Source organism: Cyrtonyx montezumae, unplaced genomic scaffold (assembly GCF_038088225.1).
Source record: "Cyrtonyx montezumae isolate F1298 unplaced genomic scaffold, pur_monq_1.0 scaffold_3, whole genome shotgun sequence".
Lineage (NCBI taxonomy): Eukaryota > Metazoa > Chordata > Aves > Galliformes > Odontophoridae > Cyrtonyx > Cyrtonyx montezumae.
In genome coordinates this window covers 141,393,807-141,417,180 of record NW_027072034.1, presented here as the reverse complement: position 1 = coordinate 141,417,180, position 23,374 = coordinate 141,393,807, and the positions used below count along the sequence as shown (strand labels likewise).

General features: G+C 39.3%; 1 protein-coding gene across 1 annotated transcript in view; it reads left to right on the top strand.

Annotated features, from left to right (window-relative positions):
* Positions 1–23,374, top strand: part of GRM8 (glutamate metabotropic receptor 8) — a 323,602-nt gene that overhangs the window by 128,667 nt on the left and 171,561 nt on the right. The window contains exons 3-5 of the mRNA XM_065743531.1: positions 18,225–18,360; positions 19,866–20,020; positions 21,388–21,525. Coding sequence (XP_065599603.1) covers positions 18,225–18,360; positions 19,866–20,020; positions 21,388–21,525 — 429 coding nt within the window. The remainder of the gene's footprint in view (positions 1–18,224; positions 18,361–19,865; positions 20,021–21,387; positions 21,526–23,374) is intronic.

The window sequence follows — 23,374 nt, the reverse complement described above, 5'->3', positions numbered from 1 at the left end:
CTAGATTTAGTCCTTTAGAGAAGTTGGGCTTCCTTCTGACTAGAAGTGAGAATGAAATCTCAGTCATCTTTTAGGTAAAGGTATTGTTTTTGTAGAATTTGTGAATCTGTCTGCTAATTTGTATAGTTTCCTTGTGCTGCGGTAAATCCTTGCCATTTTAACGGACCTGTGCTGACTGTATTTTCTCCAGTTCCACAAACATGTTTTTACTGTGCCAATTGATTATAAATCAAGTTGTCAATGTGCCCAAGTCAGGCTTGGCTTGCAGTGCCAATCTGAGGCATGCAACTTGTAGGAAAGCATAACAACTCTGTGTGAGCATCAATTCAACTTAAGATATCCCACGTGGAATTATCTGTGAGCTTTTATCATAGACATCATTGCCCTTCTGCCTCTTGAGGACTGACCTGAATGCAGCAGCCACAACGAAAATGAAAGATATTATTTTCCAATATATTGGAATTTCCAGTCAACACCCTCAGAGAACTGGTCAATGGTTAATTCCATTTCACATAGTGTAGCACTCTTAATGCCCTTTTCACAAGAAGGATTTTACTCCAAACACCTTTGTAGCATTGCAGCTGGAAAAGTCTCTTTAACTGATTGTCATGTTGTATTTCCTTCATGAAATGCTTCTGGTCATGACCACAGTTGCCCTGATGCTGAGAAACTAAGCACTTCTTTTCTATACAATAGAAGAAATTGTAGGACAGTGTAATTCTTATGGTACATGGTCTAGGTAAGGTATGCAACAAAAACATGGGGTCTGTGTGGCATTTTAAGTTTTTTGTATGTTTTCTCATCTGGATGATGTTTCCAGAAACAAATGACATGGTGCTATCTATGTTGCCTTAGCGAGTGCAGGCTGACAGAGAAGCTGAAGACCATTAGTCTCCTTTTTCTGCTCCTCTGCTCCCTGCCAACCATAATTTAATGCTTTGTATTTTCTTCAGTGCAGGGGTTTAAAAAAAAAAGACAGCAGAAGTTTAATGGGGGAGGAAAATATTGTGGAAGTATGAATAGAGAATGTCTGGAATTTGGTTACTAGAATCTCTATGCACACAGTTACTTCATAAGGAAAACTTGACAATAATTAATTTCAAGAAGTAGTTTTCTTTGTGAAAAGGACTCAAGGTAGTAATCAATTTATGATTTTACAGCAACTCAGATAAGTAGTATGTAGACAGTAACTTCCAAAAATATTGATCTGGTGAGCTTAAATCTGAAGCCTGAAGTTGGGACATGTCACAGAGACCTCACACAGGTGTGTGTGTGGTGCAGCAGACCTCATGTGCATATACCACAATATGGAAATATGTGAGCATAGCAGGGTCACTATGCCTGACTTATCCTTTCTTCTTGTAAACAGCTGTCATACACAAAGGCTTGGGTGTCTGTTGCTTTTTTTCCAGCTAGAATTGAAAGTTTATCTTCAGTCATCCTGTCACTTGTTCTGTTCTTCCGTATTCCTCATTTTCATTTTTTGGCTACCTTTTAGTTCTAACGTAAGTCTGTTCATTTGCACAGAAAACAAACACAAGGAAAGATAGAGCAGAAGTTGTTCCTACTCTTCAGAGATGTTGCTTCATTTTTACTATTGAAAATTCCTTTTGCTTTTCCATCTTTCCAACACTGTAAACCTTCTAAATGTCGACAAGACTATTCCTAGTGAAATTGCCCTTTCAAATATGAAATTCATTGGAACTTTCCAAGCCATTGGCTGATTCTGTTCTTCCTCATGTGTAGAAAACTACACTTGAAGTTGTGGTATTTTGGCTGCTATTGGAATTCAGAATCTGAAAAAGCTAATATCTCAAAATTCACATTTCTAGTAGCTTTCATTGAGCTTTTCTGGGATTTGAAAACATACGTCTCCCTTGAGTATTTCAGTGCAAACTACCAAAGTATCATTATCGTTGACAATTTGGGACGAGGATGTGCCATGCTTGTTCCTCTCCTCTATCTCTTAACAGAAGTATGCGTATTTCACTGGTGAAACTTCTTGTCAGAGAAAGAAAATTGTCTGAAAGTATGGAGAATGAAGGATCCATTCCTACTGTGTTTTTTCCACTTCAAAACTTGACAGTGATTAATCTTAAGGCCTTGCAAACAAAGATGTATTATTACTTTAGCACTAGACATTTACAGAGGATTTTGATTTAGGATCAGTGCTATTATTTGTGCAATGAACAATGAGTGAATGTAGCATAGCTCTCCAGTCCTTACTTGCGTTATTATCTTTCCTTTGTTTTCTATGTTATCTTCATTTTTTATTCTCATTTGCTACTTTCAGCAAGTAATATAGACTGGCTTTTTTGTTTCTGCAAGGTGGACTTTCTTTCTTATGAGTCATATTTTTTTATCAGGATAAAACTCAGAGTAATTTGAAGTACCTTCATTTTTCATCTGTTGCATCTTTTGACAGATTTGATGGTAATGCATTTCAGAGTTAATTAATTTTGAAAACATTTATGTCTACATTTTTCTTTTATGATGAGTGAGATATAAGTGCTCCAAGGATAATAGATTTTTGTCTGGTATAATTTTTGATAGCTTTAGGTAAAAAAAAAACAACAAAAAACATAATGAAGGATGCTTAAAAATGTTATATATGGTAGAAGAGTCTCATCAAATTATTGAAACCATGGGATCAGATGAGTAGCATGAACATAGAAAAATCCATCAGGCTCTTGTTGAGATGGTCTGTTGATCAAATTTCTATGTGGAGACTGTATTCACGTTAGAATAGGCTTTTATTTCAGCTTATATTAACAGCATAATGGTGACCACTACTCTACAGTGTTCTGTAGAAGTAATTTTGTACTTAGTGATGTAGGTTTTTGTGTAATTGGTGATTTTTTTTTCCTTCCTTGCCTATATAATGTGGTCAATCTATTAAGCATTTTATTAGATAGGAGTGAACTGCAGACATCTTTTGCCAGTTACTAAGTACCTTCAATTCCTAATCTCTTTCAGAGCAAGCACTTCCATTTCGTTTCTCAGTTAATGATGATTTCTTGAAGTAAGGCTATTATTTGTATGGAAGAAACTGGGTCTTGTACTCTTCTAATTTTGAAACATTAAAATCTATGCAGCAACAAAGCCTGAAAATCACTCGCAAAGTTCTGACTGATAGTAAAAAAGAGTACACCTCCATGTCAAGGGCTGATCTGTGATCCAACCACCTTACTGGTATTTGATCTACTTTCTGTATTCTAAACCTTCCTGGACTTACAGACATTACTTTTCATATATTTGATAACTACATTATTAAAGGAATCTTGATTTCTCTTATTGTGAGGTACTGTTTGCACATTTAATTATATTCACAGCTGCATTCATTCGTTCATCTCATGTCAGTGAAGAGCCTCGACTGAGAGTGACTGAGATCCACTTAGTCTGGCCAGGCTCTTCAAAATTTGGCTTAGGTGAGCAAAGGCTCTTCCTCCCAGTGACTGCCATTCTTTACGTGTAATTTTAACTGAGGATTATAATGAAAAGAGTAGGATTTCTGCTATTCTTTCCAGCATGGGTAAAGACTTTCTCCTTATGTTTATTTCTTCAGTGCTCAATCCTTTGTTCCCTTCAGAATGTCTAGGAAAAATGAAGCTATGTTTTTACCATCTGAAAAAAAAGACAATCAAGATAATATCCGGTTCTAGCACTACTACTGACAGGCTACATAAAGGCAGACTTTGATTCTACTTTCTGGTCATCTTCCATTTAGCCAAGGCAAGGAGAAAGCTTCATGAAGAAGAGGCAATTAAAGAAATGCATTACAATTAACGCTCTACGTAACTACCATAGAGCGCTGAGCACATGTAGAGGAGAAAGTTAATGGGCAAAGTTGCAAGGGTTTCAGAAAAGCTTAAGATTTTCACTGCTTGTTAACGATTCATGCAAGTCAGCAAGGAGTGCATCTCCTCCACTTTAGAAATAAGAGAGTGGACTTGAATCAAGTTATTTATCATACCTGATCCAGAATCCTTTGCCTAGGATAGGCAAATCTGAATCTAACCATCTTTTTAGTGGCTCAACTAAGTGACTTGCTACCTCTGTTCTTTCTCAGTCCTTATTCAGGAAAATGTACATGTATGACTGGTGAGTATATGTAAGCTTAAACAAAAGCCCAGTGTTAATAATTAGACAGTTAAAGTATCCATTTTTATATTTCGGCTTTGTATTTTTATGTACGTAGGTCATTTATTTCATCCAAGAACAGGAAAATACCTTTACAGAATTTATTATTCCATTAAATTAGAATCATTGAAGCATTTTTATCACCATTTCTACATTGGAACTACATGTCTAAAAGAAAATAACCCATTTGATTTACATGCTCTCTTTTAGTGCATGCATAGTTCTTCTGAATACTTTCCTGCTTCTTCCTTTATTTCTCTCTAAGTTCTGAAAGTTATTTCTGCCCTCTTCTCCTATCACTACAGTACTTGAGAAAGAATACCTGGCCAGCTTGTAGCCCACCTTTAAGCACAGGATGCCCACTGTAAAGTCTCCCTTGAACCTTCTCTTTTCTAGTATGTGTGGCCCCAACTCTCTCATCCTGTCTTCACAGGAGAGGTACTCAAGCCTTCTGATCATCCTCATAGTCCTTTGTTTTACTGTTTAATTATAAAAGAATTGCTGTTTCTTAATAGTTCCATGTCTTCAACTTGTGTTTGGAAACATGAAGACTGGAAGCAATATACTAGACTTAAAGGGTTACAACCCCCAGTGCTAAGAAATCAGTAGATCAAGTTCCTTATCACATTTAAATCATAAACGGTGCTCTTACCCAGGTGTTCCCCTCTGAAAATACTTCCAAGTGAGATAAGTATAAATAGGTTATAACATCAAAATAGATACATTAACTTTGTATTTAACCTGAAGTCTAGATATTGAAGTATGTAAACTCAGCCTTTCTAGCTCATGTAAAAGGTTACTTATCTTGTAAGTTAGTTGTAACATACAAGTTATTCTGTTGGGAAAAATATAAGAGATGGATTTTTAAGGAAAAGAGTGTCAGTAAGTCCAACGGTTTCAAATTTAAATTAGAAGAGTTAAACTGGGGAAAAGGAACATTTTTTTTTCCCTAATGAAAATTATCAACCTCATTACTGTGGATGTGGAAGACAATACCTTGAAATGTTAATTTTATTAGCTAAATGCACTCTAGCTCAAGTGGAAATGAGCTGGATTCAGATATGATAGGATAACATACTTTGATTTATCATTGCTGCTGTTTTTCTTAGAAGGTGTGATTAAAAGTCAGGTTTCCCTGCCTGCATACAGCGTTTAATTGTAAAGGCAAACCCTGAACACCTAATAGCAGGAAGAAGCGTGCAAGGGAAAAACTGGACACTAACCTACCATTAAAATCAGACAATCCAGAAGAATATAACTAAAAAGTATCTTAGTATTTAAAATAAATGGGAGAGGAAGTGATATAAAAAATAACAAACAGAAGATCCCTATGGGGAAAAAGATTGCCTTCCATGAAGAAAGGGTGTATTTATTAAAAAATAAATAAATAAATTCAGTTGCTCTTGGGGTGGGGTTTCTTTTTCTGCCTAAACATATTCTAAGGAATGCCAGAAGATTCTGTGTCCTCTTTGTGATGCTGGATGCACCCACTGTGTATGCACATATGGGATTGCAGCATTCAGTGAAGGGTCTCTCCAGCACTGTACAGGTGAATGCTGGACCTCAGAAACTGAGTCCCATGTCAGGCAGTGATAGCAAGGAGACACACCACTGCAGGCACTGCATCTATTAATATGGTATCAAATTTTAATGGATAATTAAGCATGCAGCAATTGGGACTATACATGGAATGCACCATTATTTTCATACCTGGCCCATCCCTAGAACTTCTTGAAGCATCTCTTTACATCTGTACTCCCTTAAACGCTGAATCCAAACCTTTACTATGGAAATCTGGCCCATTAGTACTAAGAGTTTTAGAGAAAAGGAGGAAGTATAAGAGCTACATTCAAACAGGTTTGATTTTAGAGGAAGATATCCAGTAGGTAGAAGCCAGAGTTGGGAGTTCAGAAGGTTACTTAGATATAAATCACACTGATGTTAACTTAAAAACAAACCCAAAAGAAACAAACAAAAGAAAAACAACTTGAAAATCTTTTCAAATTCAGACATTTAAGAAATTTATTATCATAATAAGTGGTTCCCTGGTCTTTAGATAATAACATAGAGGATCTTCTTTGTCATTAAGGAAGTACTAATTTGTAACCAGAAAGTGGAAAATAGTAGTATACATACATACATACATATATATATGCCTCTAGAAGTAATAAATCTGCAAGTTGAAAGCCCACTTTTCCCCTGAAGGAGACATTTATATCCACCATGATGATAAAAAAAATATAGTTGTGAAAGCATCACAGCAACTGGTCAGTAAGTGGAAACCAATTCCAATTAGATTCTTTTGACCACAGATTGTTTTGAAGTTTGGACATCCCCTGTTCCTTATAAAATATAAAGTGAATCACTGTTGAGAGGAAGATTCCTCTCTCTCATTGCTTATCAGAACTCATTTTTTTGCAAGCATTCCCTTTTTCTTTTTTCCTCACAGATATTTGATTTTTCACCATTCACAAACATCTTTACTACAGATGAATTCTAAGCCACTTTCTTTCAGGTCTGAAATGAAAGTTGACTTTCATTTACACAAATACACAGATAGCACTAAATAGTCAAAGAGTGAAGTATGTGCTTTTTTTTTATTTTTATTTTTTTATTTTTATTTTTTTATTTTTATTTTTTGTCCTGCAGGTTTGGTGGTTGTGATAATACCCCTTACAGTTAATTTCCACCAGATGCTGATGTTAATAGAAGCTGTAATGGTACATTTTTACTGCTTCTTTGGAGGAAAAAAATTACTGTTGAGAGTGGAAATATATAATAACAGATCTCCCTTACTTTACGTTACCGTAGAGACACTGATGTCTGAAGCCAATAGCCAGTGATTTCATATGGAGCTATAGTGTTGTTTTTTTCTTTCTTCTTTTCCTATTTTAGAATTAACATCTGTTTTGCCCATGATGTAACAGTCTGTGTGAGTGCATGTGTTCTTGAAATATGCATGGCTGTATGATTATGAATTCATATAGAAATGTAAAATACAGTTTTAAAAGGAATGAGTGAAATGCTTTTGTCCAAAACTTTTGTGTTCTTTCATGGTTTCATTAAAGACACCTTTTTTTTTTTTTTTCCTCCTCATAAGAAGGGAATAAGAGATCCAACCAAAACATTGCTTAAAATGACAGAAATGAGACTTAGATCTCTTAAAGTTTTGAGTTGAAAAGCTCCTGACTGTGGCTGACATGTTGGTGAACAAAGCATCATCGAGTCACTGGTGCATTAAAAACATCTTTGTCATAAATACTAAGGGGGTTTGAAAATTTTTGGTTTTATTTGATAGAAGTAGGAAACTAGGATCAAAATACTGGCAGTTTTTTTGTCTTAAAGAATTATAACAAGATCTCTCATTTCCATTATGTGTTAGCATGCTGGATTTTGTCTCTTTTGAGCATTCAAAGCAGAGTGTTATTTAAATTATTTAAATTCTGTTTTACTTTTTCTCTCTGTTACCTTATACCAAAGAAGTATTTCCACTATTGGCTGAAGAGCTGACTGTCTTTGAATTAATTGTTTGTTGAGATATTTGGTGAGTTTATGAGCAAATAAGAAGTCACAATAATTTGGGATTGTATGGGAACTGCTGAATCACGGCCTGAACCACTGATTGGTCACCTGAGGTGAGCACCAAGTCAGCCATGGGGGCACAGGTGAAGGTGATATACCTGTGTGGGTGGAAGGGGTGGAGCCTAGTTCCTCCTCTCTCAAACCCCATTTAAGGGCTGACCACCACCAGGGAAGGATCTCTTCTTGGAGATCCCTCCCATGTGGAGTCCTCTGCGAGCCTTGTCATCTTAAAGGTGAGCCATCTTCTCTTTTGTATTACCTGTATAACTGTTTGTATAGAACTACTTGAAATATACCATCTTCTATACTATTCCCTGGTGGAGTATCGTCATTAGGAGTTATTTACTCTACATTTGGCGAGCCAGGCAGCTCTAACTAAATCCATAATGTCGTTTATTTGGAGTATATTTAAATGGGCCAAGGGGGAGAACGTTACCCCCCTAGAACAGGCAATCCCTGGTCTAATTCCAGGATTCATGGGGTCACCCTACTATGGATTGGCATCCGTTATTGAGAAATGGGGACCCATGCGGGTTCCAGGGACTGCCGCTCCTTCTCCATCTTATTTGACTGACTACTTTGTAGGATTAGATAAAGACATACTTATTACCAAGGAGCGGCGGTTAGCTGCCTCTGCAGTAGCCTGGCCATTAGTAATGGCCATACTCAAGTTAGATGTCGCAAATGTTAATATGGAGACTGAAAATCAGTTATTACGAGACCGTATTGAGAAACTGGAACAACAGCTGGGTACGTTAACAACCAAAAAGCCTGGCCTAAATGTCCCCACAAGACAAATAAGGAATATATTGGTAGAAGACACCCCAAAATCAGAGGAAGAAGACTCTGATATGACAGGGGAAAAGATCTCTAAGGCAGATCTCGAAACTCCATCTATGATGGACCCATTCGAGATTCGGCCTATTATAACTCAAAAAACAAAGAAGGTACAGGATAGACCAGCAGGGGTGCCTCCTGATCAATGGCCCCCTGCAGAAACCTGCCTCCATGTGACCGCTCGTCCATATACAGCTAATGAGTTGATGGACCTAGTACAACGGTTCCATCAGAAACCAAGAGAAAGCATACCATCATGGCTCCTAAGGTTATGGGATGCAGGAGCTGAAAGTGTTTTAGTAAATGGAACAGAAATGTCAAAATTAGCATCTATAACGATAAACCCGGCATTAAGACAAAGATTATATGCAGCTGTCCATTATAATGAGGAAAACCATTCTATTATAGATTGGTTGATGGCTGCATGCCGCTTAACATGGCCCAATAAAACCGATATCCCTCTTAATACTGGTTTGTGGTCCTCTATGGAGGACCTCCAGACCTATATCAGAGAACTGGGTATGAGGGAGGCTCTGTATGCGGACACTTTTGAAAGCCCCGATACGGAAAAATTTACAGCGGGCATGAGAGATCTAATACTACAGCAGGCCCCCTCCCACCTATATGGGATGTTGGTTTCCATATTAAATCCGTTGGTGGCATCAGAAGCCATCGTACAGCAGGCAGCCCAGTTAGTAGCAGACTTAGGGGAGACGGAGCGCGTAAGAACCAGGCGTAATGTTCGTATAGTGGAAGATGCTGAGGCCTTCCCTATTAGAACTAAAAAGCCTGCTCCACGGATGCCCCGATCAGGCCCCGTACGGGTATCCCGGAGGACTATGTTTAATGATCTCATACGGGCTGGGGTTGCATTTACCAAAATTGATGGGCAACCCAACCATGTTTTGTTACAGCTGTGGAAACAGCTTAGAAATGATCAGAAATTTCAGAGTGCTCCCAGAAAATCGGGAGTACGAATTATAGAAAAAACACCAACAACAACCTGGAATTTGGCTGACTTTATAATACCGAACAGAAGGAAAAAATATCCGCAGGTGTCACAGGCTACAGTGCCTGAGCCACCTGTGGCAAAAGATTTAGATCTGGCAAAATTCATGGATTAACGGAAAATTCTGGTCCCCATAGGGCCTCTAGCTGTGACCGGAGGCCCTATGTAGAACTAACAATATTCTGGTCCAGGACAAATGTGCAGAAGGTGATGGCTCTAGTGGATACTGGCGCAGAAACATCGATTATATATGGAGACCCAACGAAATTTAAGGGTAATAGAGTGATGATTGGTGGGTTTGGGGGACAGACTATTCCAGTCACCCAGACGTGGTTGAAATTGGGGGTTGGGCGTCTCCCGCCCCGGGAGTATAAGGTGTCGATTGCCCCAATTCCAGAATATATCTTGGGCATAGACATTCTATGGGGTCTGGCTCTCCAGACAACTGTGGGAGAGTTCAGACTACGGCAGAGGTACATTAGTATCCGGGCAATACGGACAATATTGAGGGGCCATGCGAAACATGAGCCCATTTGTTTGCCAAAACCACGCCGGATTACTAATGTAAGACAGTACAGACTCCCGGGTGGACAAGAAGAAATATCAAAAACAGTGCAGGAATTAGAGAAAGTAGGTATTATAAGGCCTGCACACAGCCCATATAATTCCCCCATATGGCCAGTACGGAAGTCGGATGGAACATGGAGAATGACGGTGGATTATAGGGAACTGAATAAGGTCACGCCGCCCATCCATGCGGCCGTACCCAATATTGCCTCCTTAATGGACACTCTTAGTAGGGAAATTAAAACCTACCATTGTGTCCTGGATTTAGCGAATGTGTTTTTTAGCATACCTATTGCTAAAGAATCACAAGATCAATTTGCATTTACGTGGGGAGGCAGGCAGTGGACCTTTCAGGTCTTGCCACAGGGGTACGTGCACTCACCAACATACTGTCATAATTTGGTGGCACGTGACCTGGCTGATTGGAGGAAACCAAACAGTGTGAACCTATACCACTATATTGATGACCTCCTGTTAACATCCGACTCACTGGAAGCAGTAGGGGAGGCAGCAGATTCATTAACTGCCTACCTAAGTGAAAGAGGATGGGCTATCAATCCTCAAAAAGTGCAAGGTCCAGGACTGTCCGTAAAATTTCTAGGGGTAGTCTGGTCAGGAAAGACCAAAGTATTACCTGATGCCGTCATAGATAAGGTTCAGGCATTTCCAGTCCCTACAACACCAAAGCAGCTGCAGGAATTCCTGGGTATATTGGGATATTGGCGTTCCTTTATACCTCATTTGGCGCAGCTGCTGAGACCTTTATATAGACTTACCAAAAAGGGCCAATTATGGGACTGGGGGAGAACAGAACAGGATGCTTTTCAACAGGCGAAACAGGCAGTTAAACAAGCCCAGGCACTGGGTATATTTGATCCTACCCTTCCAGCTGAGCTAGATGTTCACGTAACTCAAGATGGCTTTGGCTGGGGCCTGTGGCAACGTCAGAGTTCTGTTCGGACCCCCATTGGATTTTGGTCTCAGGTGTGGCATGGAGCAGAGGAAAGATATAGTATGATTGAAAAACAGTTATTGGCTGCCTATTCTGCATTACAAGCGGTAGAGCCAATAACCCAAACGGCCGAAGTTATAGTCAAGACTACATTGCCAATCCAGGGGTGGGTAAGAGATCTGACCCACCTTCCTAAGACGGGGGTGGCCCAGGCGCAGACGGTGGCACGATGGGTTGCCTATCTCAGTCAGAGGAGTAGTCTATCTTCCTCACCGTTGAAAGAAGAGCTTCAGAAGATTCTTGGCCCAGTAACGTATCATAGTGATGCACCAAAACAAACTTCGGTTGCTCCACCACAGAAGAGTCCCGTCCAGGAAGGAAAATATCCTATTCCTGAAGATGCCTGGTACACGGATGGGTCCAGCAAGGGCAACCCAAGTAAGTGGAGAGCAGTAGCGTACCATCCTGCCACAGACACAATCTGGTTCGAAGAGGGGGATGGTCAAAGCAGCCAGTGGGCAGAGCTGCGGGCGGTGTGGATGGTTATAACCAAAGAACCTGGTGATGGTATCCTGAATATTTGCACAGATAGTTGGGCTGTGTATCGGGGGCTCACTCTTTGGATCGCACAGTGGGCCACCCAGGATTGGACTATCCACTCCCGACCGATCTGGGGCAAAGATATGTGGTTAGACATATGGAATACAGTCAAACACAGAACTGTGTGTGTCTACCATGTTTCTGGTCATCAACCCCTACAGTCACCAGGAAATGATGAAGCCGACACACTGGCCCGAGTTAGATGGGTTGAGAACTCTCCATCTGAGAATATCGCTTACTGGCTACATCAAAAGCTGCGGCATGCTGGGCAGAAGACCATGTGGGCAGCCGCTAAAGCGTGGGGACTGCCCGTACAACTATCGGACATCGCTCAAGCATGCCGAGACTGTGACGCCTGCTCTAAGATAAGACCGAGGTCGTTGCCTGAAACTACAGCCCATCTTGCTAGAGGACACAATCCTCTACAGAGGTGGCAGGTTGATTATATTGGGCCTCTCCCTCGGTCTGAGGGGGCGAGATATGCCCTAACCTGTGTCGACACCGCGAGTGGGCTAATGCAGGCCTATCCAGTACCAAAAGCCAACCAGGCATACACTATAAAGGCACTCACAAGGTTGATGGCTGCCTACGGGACACCGCAAGTCATCGAGAGTGACCAAGGAAGTCATTTCACGGGTGCGGTGATACAACGCTGGGCAGAAGAAAATAATATTGAGTGGCGATTCCACCTGCCATATAATCCAACGGGGGCAGGCCTTATCGAACGTTACAATGGTATTCTCAAGGCTGCCCTGAAGACAGACTCTCAGTCCCTGCAGGGGTGGACAAAGAGACTCCATGAGACCCTGCGGGACCTGAATGAAAGACCTAGAGATGGCAGACCCAGTGCCTTGAAAATGTTACAAACAATATGGGCCTCCCCACTTAGGATCCAAATTACGGGCACCGATAATGAAGTGAAACCTCAGATTGGCAATGAGAACAACCTTCTGCTCCCTGCCCCTGAGGACCTAGAACCAGGTACCAATAGAATAAAATGGCCCTGGAAGGTGCAGGTAGGACCACGATGGTGCGGCCTACTTGCACCTTGGGGGAGATTATTGGAGGTGGGGGGTTCGGTAGCTCCTCCGGTTATAGGTACATGGCCTACTGAAATAATGGTTAACACTCCAGTCTTCATTGCTAAGGGGACCCCTATCATGTCTCTGTGGCAGATCAGGACACCCCCTTTGGTGCCTGATATAGTCGTACAGCCACAGACATCGGGTCAAAGGGTTTGGTACAGGCGACCAGGGCGTGCCCCTGTACAAGCTGAAGTGTTAACCCAAGACAGGAATACGGCCTGTATCTTGCCCTGGAAAGCGGATCTTCCCCTCTTGGTACCTCTAAAACACTTGTATTACTCCCCATAAGTCTATGAATCACCAGAAGGAATCAAAACAATACTGCAGTGTTCCAGAGTTGTTATAAGACCATGTGAAGCATCTGGTGATGGTCTAACCGGGACTGATGACACGTAAGATGGACCTGCACTGTATGATTACATGCTTCCAGTAGATACCACCGAGCACTGGCCCAAAGAAGAGTTCGACGGATGCGCCGATCATCACTCATATCAGATTACATCAGCATGCGTTGCGACGGGCAATTATGTAAGCGTCGCGATGTATTGGGTCTCTGTATCAAGGGGAACTCACCTTATGGTTACTTGATCAGTGGTTCATGTCGTGAAGGGGTGGAGTGTATGGGAACTGCTGAATCACGGCCTGAACCACTGATTGGTCACCTGAGGTGAGCACCAAGTCAGCCATGGGGGCACAGGTGAAGGTGATATACCTGTGTGGGTGGAAGGGGTGGAGCCTAGTTCCTCCTCTCTCAAACCCCATTTAAGGGCTGACCACCACCAGGGAAGGATCTCTTCTTGGAGATCCCTCCCATGTGGAGTCCTCTGCGAGCCTTGTCATCTTAAAGGTGAGCCATCTTCTCTTTTGTATTACCTGTATAACTGTTTGTATAGAACTACTTGAAATATACCATCTTCTATACTATTCCCTGGTGGAGTATCGTCATTAGGAGTTATTTACTCTACAGGGATATATCCTTAATGCAGATAGTTGGTGACTGCAACAAAAGAGGCATAGTAGAATGAGATTTTGTTTAACTAAATTTGGAAATGAATAGTAGTGAAGATGTTGCAGCATGGTTAAGTGCAAGCAGTAGAACCTACAGTGCACTTGGGTTCTAATACTTAAAGCTAAGCTACTCTATAACCACACTGGCATTAATATCATTTTATGGGACAGTTAAACTAGCTCTGGAAAGAATGCACGACTACATTCAGCCTTCCCAGTTATAGTAGTTTTAGATTAAGGAAAATGCTTACATTTAAAAAAATTATTGGTTGTGAAATTTGATCTTCAGCTTGTAACTGTGTCTTCCTAGGTGCCACTCCCTCCTGACTCCTCATCTAGAAAATCATCATTAAGAGTATCTGGGGATTCAAAAAAGAACGGCAGTATGTTGATTGATGTTTAAGTAATAATTCCTAAAAGTTCCTAATTATCATAATCAGTGAAAGTGTGATGCAAAATAATCACCTTAATTTTCTGTTATATTCAGGTTTTTTTTCCAAATTTATCAATAACAGATTCTGTCTGCTTAGAAGGAAAGACTTCAAGAATTCACTGTTTCTTGTCACCAGAACTTGAGTGTGGAGTATCATGTTTGCAATTTTTCCAACAACCTCCAGGTTGAACACAATTCCTGGCATTTGGAAGAGATTTTCAATACAGACAGATCTAGGGTAGAACTGGAAGAGAAGGAGAAATCTAATTCATTACACTCGTGTTCTCATGCATGATGTGGTAATGTCAGAAACGTACAGTCTGCTGTAAGACAGAGGCTGTGTCTGCCTGTGACAGTGCCCTGCTTGCCTCACAGGAGAATTTCTTCTGAGATATTTTGTGAATCTGTCATCTGTTCTGCTCATTGGAATTAGAGTTTCTGTGTCTTCACATATTTCTGTAATGTCTTTTAGAAAGTTTCCATAGACTCTCCTTACTGTTTTCTTGGCCTAGTGACCAGTGACATATAATTAATCTTAAAAAAGAGCATCTATACTTGAAGGCATCCGAGGATGTCCTGCCAGGTGGGACCAGGACTCAGTTATGCTCTGGCAGTTAATCTTGAGATTTTTCAGGGAACAATTGATTTGTGATGAAGCTTACAATGAGCCAGTTGAAGTACGTCTCCTAATTCTAGGAATGTGCTTGAACAGTGGAATGGAATAGTGTTTGATCCATAGTGTAGTGCTGGACCCTGCCCACAGAATAATATGGACCCTGTAGTAACGTTTAGCTTAATTAGCCAATTTTTACTTTAGAAAATCCATTTGTTAGTGCTAGTTTTCCAGCAAGTCTGCTCACTGTTTTCAAGATACACGTTCACTGTTTCTGACACTCACCTCCACATACTTGACTATTTAATGGTTTACAATTAGCATGCCATCTTGTGACTACAGAACCTCTGAGAGCAAAAATGAATATTTATTATTTTAAAATCAACACAAGTTTAGCCATCAAAATGATGTAAGTACTTTGTTTGCCTTTCGTTTAACTTTTTTCCTCAGTGGAATCATTGTAGGAAGAAAAGAAAGGAAAAATCCCATTAATCCATCATATTGACAGTCTCTTCAAAATCTACCAGTTTTTCTTTGGTGATATCCTATTTCCCACCTGTGTTATGCAAAGCACCTGTAAGTAAGTCTAGCCTAGCATGGAAAAATTTACAGTGCATTTTTTTATCACAGTGGAAAAAACAACTCAACATATTACTGTAGATTGGGGTTGGTTATGTCTTGCTTTTAAAAGCACAAAAATTATGAGCTGTTGACTGTGGTGCTGAGTGGCTGGACTGAGCCATGGATTTTGAATAGGCAGCTAATGCTTTGAGCCCAATTTCCAGTTCTCAGCTCTGCTACCCTTCCCTTCATGGTTCCCTGGCACCAGGTGCTGGATATCACACTGAATAGCTGTTAGACAGACGGCAAATAGATAGTTATCATTACAGCATTCATATTAACTGCTTTATTCCTCACATCAAGCTCTGGGATGACTGAGTAATGCCTTAGATTAAACAGATCTGAGAACAGACAATGATACTGATTATGTGCTAAGTCTATTTTATTTTCCTTGGAGGAGGTGAAGAACTACCATTCAGCAGCGCTATCTTAATGTTTTTAAACTGTTTGACCAACGCTCAATTTCATTTCCTATGCCATGTATTATTAACTCGGAAAGATACAAGAATGGTTACAATTGCCAGTCCATGTTCCTATTAGAACTAAATGAAATGAGTCTGTCTAGCTGACTTTCTTGGTCTCAATAATACCTTCTAGTGCAACTCTCTCTGAAGCCTATTCATAATCCTTTTCACCGACCAGGTTTGAATACAGCTTTTCCTTTCAGTAAGTAAGTAGTTAGCTTGCACTTCCTCACACAAATGTTAGTCAGGTTATAATTTTAACTAAGGGAAATTTGGAGCAATGTAGTTTTCTAGGTAGATCTCCAGATATTGAAGGATACGAAACATTTGGAATCAGACCTTCGGCTTTTTGACTGCAGCCACCTTTTAGTTGGTGGAAGTTATAGTACATGAAGACACACTCCTAGAAAGGTGTGTATATAAGCCAGCAACAGGAACAAGCAGTCATCTTGCCAAATCAGTGAGAAAAGCTGACAGGGTGAAATGTGTAGGCATGATTTGTTTTTATGATTCACAGCCATAAATCCTCCACTGGCACTCAGTTCCTGAACTGTCTGTCCTTTGACATCTGTGAAACAAATGGTAAATATATTGCTATCACATACAAGGCACCTGTTCTCAAACCTTCTTTCAACTTAATTTGTGAAGATCTTTATTTATTCACCTGTAACCTAAATACTGGATTTAGAACATGTCCTCAGTACCTTTGCTAGCTTTTTTGGAGCTAGCTCTAATTATTCTTTATGCAATCTTCTGGCTCCTATGAATCCTATTCCTAAACACTCTGCTCTCTCTGTGTCTGGGCATCTAGCCCAGGCTGTAGATTTCAAAGGCAGCAGTGTGCTGAGAGGTTAGGTACTGTAATGTTTTAAGTACCTTTGTGGATCTAGCATTTCTTCATTACCTGAAAACTGGTACTCGATTATTTATTTGAGCAACAGCTGTGTATGCAATATAGAGATATGTGTGTACGCAAAATGTTTTGTATGCCTGAGATAGGTTACATAATTAATTATAAGTCTAGCAACAAAGCTGAAGTGCATTTTATTTTGTTTCTATTAGTATTTAACGCATCCTTCACTGAGAGCAGCTAAGATGCATGGCACTGTCATGACTGAACTTACTTCTGAAATGATGGAATTCTATTTCTTCTACACCATTTTGATTGAAAATAGCTTTTTTGAGATACTTTTTTCGCAGTTTTTCGTCTCTTGATATCCATTCCATGCAGCTTAGAGATGGCAGCGTGTAGTACATTACATATACATATTTTGCAACATTTGCATTGAATCTCATGTGGAGAAAATGTTTTTTTTTTTCTAAGGGCCTTTGCATGAACAGAAATTGTAGAAAAATATACTCTCAAAATTTATGAGGTGACAAATTGCTCCTTTATATCATTTCTTAGGATCTGTTTTGCTTATTGTGCCTGGCTGACTCTGGGGACTGTTAAGAGCTTAGAACTGTTTTTCAGTTTTTCATTTTACAGGATGTCTGCTAAATATTTCTCTTGCATTTTATTTTCATATGTCACTGACAGGTGGGAAGCCTCATTGAGAAAGAGGTTGCAGTAAAAAACTTCTGAGTGTCTGTCACCCTAGCTTAATATCAGTTTAGAAAGTTGACTAAAGCTTTTAATAGTATGATGAAGAGATATAAATATCATCTCTGAGTTTGTGTTCATTTGTTAATTAACAATTTAGAATTTTCAGTGATAACCCATATCACTTAAATAATTAAGCTAACTTAATTATGAATGTTAACAGTTTGAAGAAATCTGTATCTATTCAATCATAAATAAACACTTCAAATACTGCATTTGATTCTGTAACCGGAGTATTGCTAACTTCATATTCTCAGCTGAAAAAAAGCAGAAGTGTTTTATAGTCGGTAACCCTAAAGAATCATATTGTGAGCATATTGTAACCATCAAATTGCAGGTCTGTCCTTAAATGGGATCCTGTGACAAGTTTGGGTTCTCAACTGTGACAAATTGGAGTAGTTCTGTGGAACGCAGTCCAGCTGAGACATGGCAGAGTGCTCAAGGGTCTGGCTCAGGATGTTGTTTTAATTTCTATGTAAAATATAAAATACTAGGTAAATGAGCTGTAATCTTTAATACAGTACTAAGTGTGTAAGTTTGTAAAAGGCATTCTTCAGAATGCATAAATAACATAAATTCTGTCTGGCTGTGCTGCCTTTTATCAAGTGAGCAACTCGCTTGCTTTGTCTGCCTGCTAAACAGTTCTTCCTTCCCCTCCTCTCTTTCTCTCTCCTCTCCCCTTTCTTTTTTGGTCTTTTAATTTCTTTCAGGAGGTGTTTGCATTGCTCAGTCACTCAAAATTCCTCGGGAACCAAGACCAGGAGAATTTGAAAAGATCATCAAACGCTTATTAGAAACTCCAAATGCTCGAGCAGTGATCATGTTCGCAAATGAAGATGATATTAGGTGACTCTTAATTTTGTTTGTTGAATATGTTCTCTCTTCACAGATATGCACTATTGACTGGAAAAAGGTAGAGTAGAAAGGGGGGATTTAAATTGAAGCCAATGTGAAAATGATTGGAAATTTGGTGATAAGTAATTCAGTTGCAATTAGACATTCCTTTGTTTCACGGAGAACTGGAATAGCAGAATAATCCAGGTTGGAAAATACCTTTAAGATCATAAAATTCAGCTGTAAGCCAAACACTGCCAAATTCCATCAGTAAACCAGGTATCTTAGGACCACATTCATACTGTTAAGTACCTCAAAGGATGAGGTACTTAACTTCTCCACTTTCCTGAGCAGTAATTGTAATGCCGAACCACCCTTTCTGTGAATGAATTCTTCCTCATGTCCCGACTAAATCTCCCCTAATGCAGTTTGAGGCTTTTCTCTCTTCTCATCTGAGGAAGGAGACCAGCACCCTCCTTGTTGCAACCTCCTTTCAGATAGTTCTGGAGAGCGATGAGGTCTTTCCTCAGCCTTGTTTTCCCCAGACCAAACAGTCCCAGTTCTCTAAGCCACTCCTCCTAAGTCTTGCGTCATCAAAAGCTTCACTGCTTTTCTCTGAATGTGTTCAAGCAAATGAGTAATCTTGCAGTAAGGGGCCCTAAACTGAACACAGTATTTAAGTTGTCTCACTAATGGCACTTATAAAGGAGTCTGTCACTTCTCTGGTCCTTCTGGCCACACTATTTAAATTACAGGCCAGAATGCTGTTGGCCTTCTTGGCCACCTGGGCACACTGTTAGCTTGTGTTCTGCTGGCTGTTGATGTCCACCTGTAAGTCCTTTTCTGCTGAGCAGCTTTTGAGACACTCTTCCCTGAGCCCATAGTGCTGCATGGAGTTGTTCTGAGTGCAGCAACTGGCACTTAGCCTTATTGAATGCCATACAATTGGATACATCCCATTGACCCAGCCTGTCCAGATTCCTTCACAGAGCCTTCCTACCCTTCAGCAGATCACCAGTCCTGCCTAACTTGGTGATGTCTGCAAACCTAGTAAGGATACACTTAATTCCCTCATCAAGTTGATTGATGAAAATATTAAACAAAACCTGTCTCCAGTAACAATACAGGTGGAGCCCTGGGGAACATGACTTATTACTGGCCTCCAATCAGATTTAACTCCGTTCACAACAACCCATTGGGCATGGCTTTCTAGTCATTTTTTTTTACCCAGTGGACTGTGATAACCTATTCCAAGTTCCTAACTAGAAGTACAGCTTTAATAGATTATTTGGCAACTGAAAAGGAAGAAACCAGTAAGAATTCTAGAAAAATATGCCTAAAATGAAGAAAAAAAATAAACAAAAGGTACAGTGCTGTAGGTTTTCATTAAGCTTGTTGAGCACATTTGAGACTGCCTAAATCAGAACCTGTTTGGTGAGTATGAGCTTATTTATGGGATTCTAAAATTCTTTGTAAATGCAGTTTATTTAATTAGGCATTTGTTTATTTATTTACAGGCGAATACTGGAAGCAGCCAAAAAAGCAAATCAGTCTGGACATTTCCTGTGGATTGGTTCAGATAGTTGGGGGTCAAAAATTTCACCAGTTCAGCATCAGGAAGAAATTGCAGAAGGAGCAGTAACCATCCTGCCTAAAAGAACATCTATAGATGGTAGGAAAGCAATGGGAAAAAACCCAGTTCTCCAATAATGTTCAAACACCCTATCTCTCTTAAAACAAAAATAAATGTAAACAAATGTAATCTTGGAACTCAGGGAAAGCTATGCAAATAAATATTTTGAATTGACTACCAACATTTCTTTAGTGTCTCTGTTGACTTCACATGGGATTAAGTCCTTGAATTCAATGTACTTGGGATTTGGTAACATAAAGATCTTTAGATCTTGATTTTTCTATTTAGTAGGAGCTTAGTCCAGTTAAGAACTTAAGTTCTGCAGCACTCAGCTTTAGGCTTTCCACTTCCTTGCTCTCAAAGTAGACCACATTCTTAGGAACCTAATTCTCTTATCAGAGCAGGTGTAGAGTTAAATGTCTCCAAACACTGAGCAAATGACCAAAATAAAACTGAGCATAAGGCTTCCTGAAATCTGTCTGTTCTGTGGAATTGTGCAAAACTTCAACTAGGTGAAGTTTCTATTCCCTCAGGACTAGAGCCTGGAGGGATTTTTTTGTTCAAAAGATAAGTGATTGTTTTGTTAAGGAATGGAGAAGTGTTTGTTTTAATGTCTTTTGTTTACTTCTCATACAGCTCAAAGCTAAGGAGATGCTGAATTTGCAATTAAGCAATCTTATAATGGTCTAATAACTACAGCACATGTGGAGGAGAGTTTCTTAACCATAGTCTGGCGCTTTTTAGCAGAAAAAAAGTAGAGCAGCAGATGGATGTTAATGAATTGGTTCATTCTCATGGGAGGAGATGCATCTAGGATCTGCTTTCCTCTCCTAAACTTTTTTATAATTTTTTCTTTAAGAAGCCACATGATTTCATTAAGTCTCCTGTATTGATGGGGTAATACTGCTGCAGAATCTGATTAGATTTAAGGGGGAATCTTTGTTTCTCAGTTTAGTGGAAAATTTATGTGACTTGGAAGACTTTAGGTTCATCTGAGAGGTACTCAGTGATTTTTAGTGACAATGAAGAGAAGTTTATTTGAATCATGGTGCTTGAGTCAGTTTGTCTAATTTCTTCTAGGTTGCTCATTCTTTATTTTGGTCTTCTGTTGTTTTAAAAATTAAGTTCCCTTAACCATCTGCATGGCTTTTTCTTTTTAATTATTATTATAAAATTCTGCTGTAGATTTAGAGATGCTGTAGGTATTTAAAAATATATTTTCTACAGCAAATATGAAACAGTAATAAATGTACTATTTTTTATTCCTTAAATATGTACATAAAATATCTTCTTATTCTAAATAGTGCCTGTTTTTTCTTGCTATGAAATTTGTACAGAATCCATTATAATAATCTTTAAATGACTATCTGTATTCTAATGCCTTTTTCTCACTTTCTTAAATGTAGGATTTGATAGATATTTTCGGAGCCGAACACTTGCTAACAATCGAAGAAACGTATGGTTTGCAGAATTTTGGGAGGAGAACTTTGGATGCAAGTTAGGATCCCATGGAAAAAGAAATAGCAATATCAAGAAATGCACAGGTAACTATGATAGTAAAATGTTATTTATAAGTTGTTTATTGGAGTGCAGGAAAAGAACAACTTCCTGTTAGCCTCTCTTGTGTCTCCTTTCAGTTCTTCTATACAAACTAGTACTGTGAGAAAAGTGTGACATTTTTCCTCAGTCCAAAAGAAGAGTTTCATGGGTGATATTTGCAAAAGTTTGTAGTTAGTTTGTGCAAATTCAATGATGGCACAGACCTTTGACTGTGGTTTAGTTCCATTCCTGTTTTCAGCGACCTTTTCTTTCACCCCATGAATAGTTGTCTACATGCATTTTGTAGTGAGCAGATACATCACAGCAATTTTCATATTGCTATCCCTGAAAAATATAAAGAGCAAATTAAATTATTTTTTAAACTACTGAGATCTTGATGGTAGGTCAAGTCATGAACTTCTTATTTAGTTTACAAACAGTGCATGAGGATGGAGTATAAATCAAATCAATATGTCCTTGATACTTGTCCTTCTGTGAAAAGAACAGAATTCTGTATTGTTTTATAAAGCTGAATGTCTATATGAAGTTTAAAGAAAATGTGTATGTAACTGGTACAGGTGTTCTAAAACATGCTTGCTCAGGCATCATACTAAGACACAATGGTCATGACATGTAGGGCAGTCACATTAGGAGCTCTGAGTTTCATCTCGCCTCTGAGAGGTTGGCTTTTTGTTGACCCTTGCAGAGCTTTCTATGTAGTTGTTACCTTTAGTCTTTTGTGTCTAGAGAAGAATGTTCATGTTACTTATATATGTATATTTCTGGTGTAATTTGCTTAATTACTGCTATTACTACCGCCAGTACTGGTAGGGACCTCTGTCTCTAACTAGCAGTACCACCAATATCCAGTTTTCTGAACTGTGGCTAAGTTATCCAAGTACCTTGACTTTCAATGAAGTGTTTTCTTTCATCAAACATTATTTTTCATGTGGAATGTGAACATTTTTGTTTGCTTGCTGTTCCAGCTTTTCTGGCTGAGTGATGATGCAGTCACACAGCCTTTGTTATGGGACTGCTACTTTAGACTTTCTCAAAACACATTTTGTGCCAGCACCCCAGTTTTTCTGGGACATTTGGATACACACTATGTAGTCTCCAAGGGCATGTACCACAAGTCCTACTGCCCCCAAAGTGTCTAATATATGCATTTGTCCTGTACCGTTGACTCAAAGACTACCTGCTTCACAATGCACAGATATATCACACCAAAATGTGAAAACCATGCACATGCTCACTCATTTCAACAGTGATACCTTGTCCTCTGCCTTATACCATGAACTTCACCAAAAAGAAGAGAGTAGAATGAGTTGTGTATAAACTGTGGTTTGGGAAGATTTTAATGTTACTGCAGAGGGACTTCTGTCTTGTTGCAGCTCATACCTGTCAAATTTAAGTACTGAGTGAAAAGTAGTGTATAAAATGCATAGTCCATATTATAATAGTCAAAAGCCAAACTCAGCAAAAACAAAGACATCAGTGTACTGTTTAGCACTGAAATCAGTGCATCCTAATTTTCCTATATTTTCTCTGGAAATGCTCATAAAAAGATCTTCTTTGTCTTTTGCCCACCAGCTAAATTTGTGTATATCTGTAGCTGTGTATAACACTGAAAGAATCCCAAGATCTTGAGATGCAGGAATAGTCTAAAAATCTCTCTCTCCAAAGATATAAATAGAAAACTTGTTAAATATAAAGTTTTCTTAGCCATGTGATGAGTTTTGTTAGGCATAAACCCATCTCTTGAAATAGCAAGCAGTAATAATGATTAAGGTTTAAAGGAGTCTGTAAGAGTGAAATGAAATTTACTTCCATTAACCTCAAAGTATGTTCACA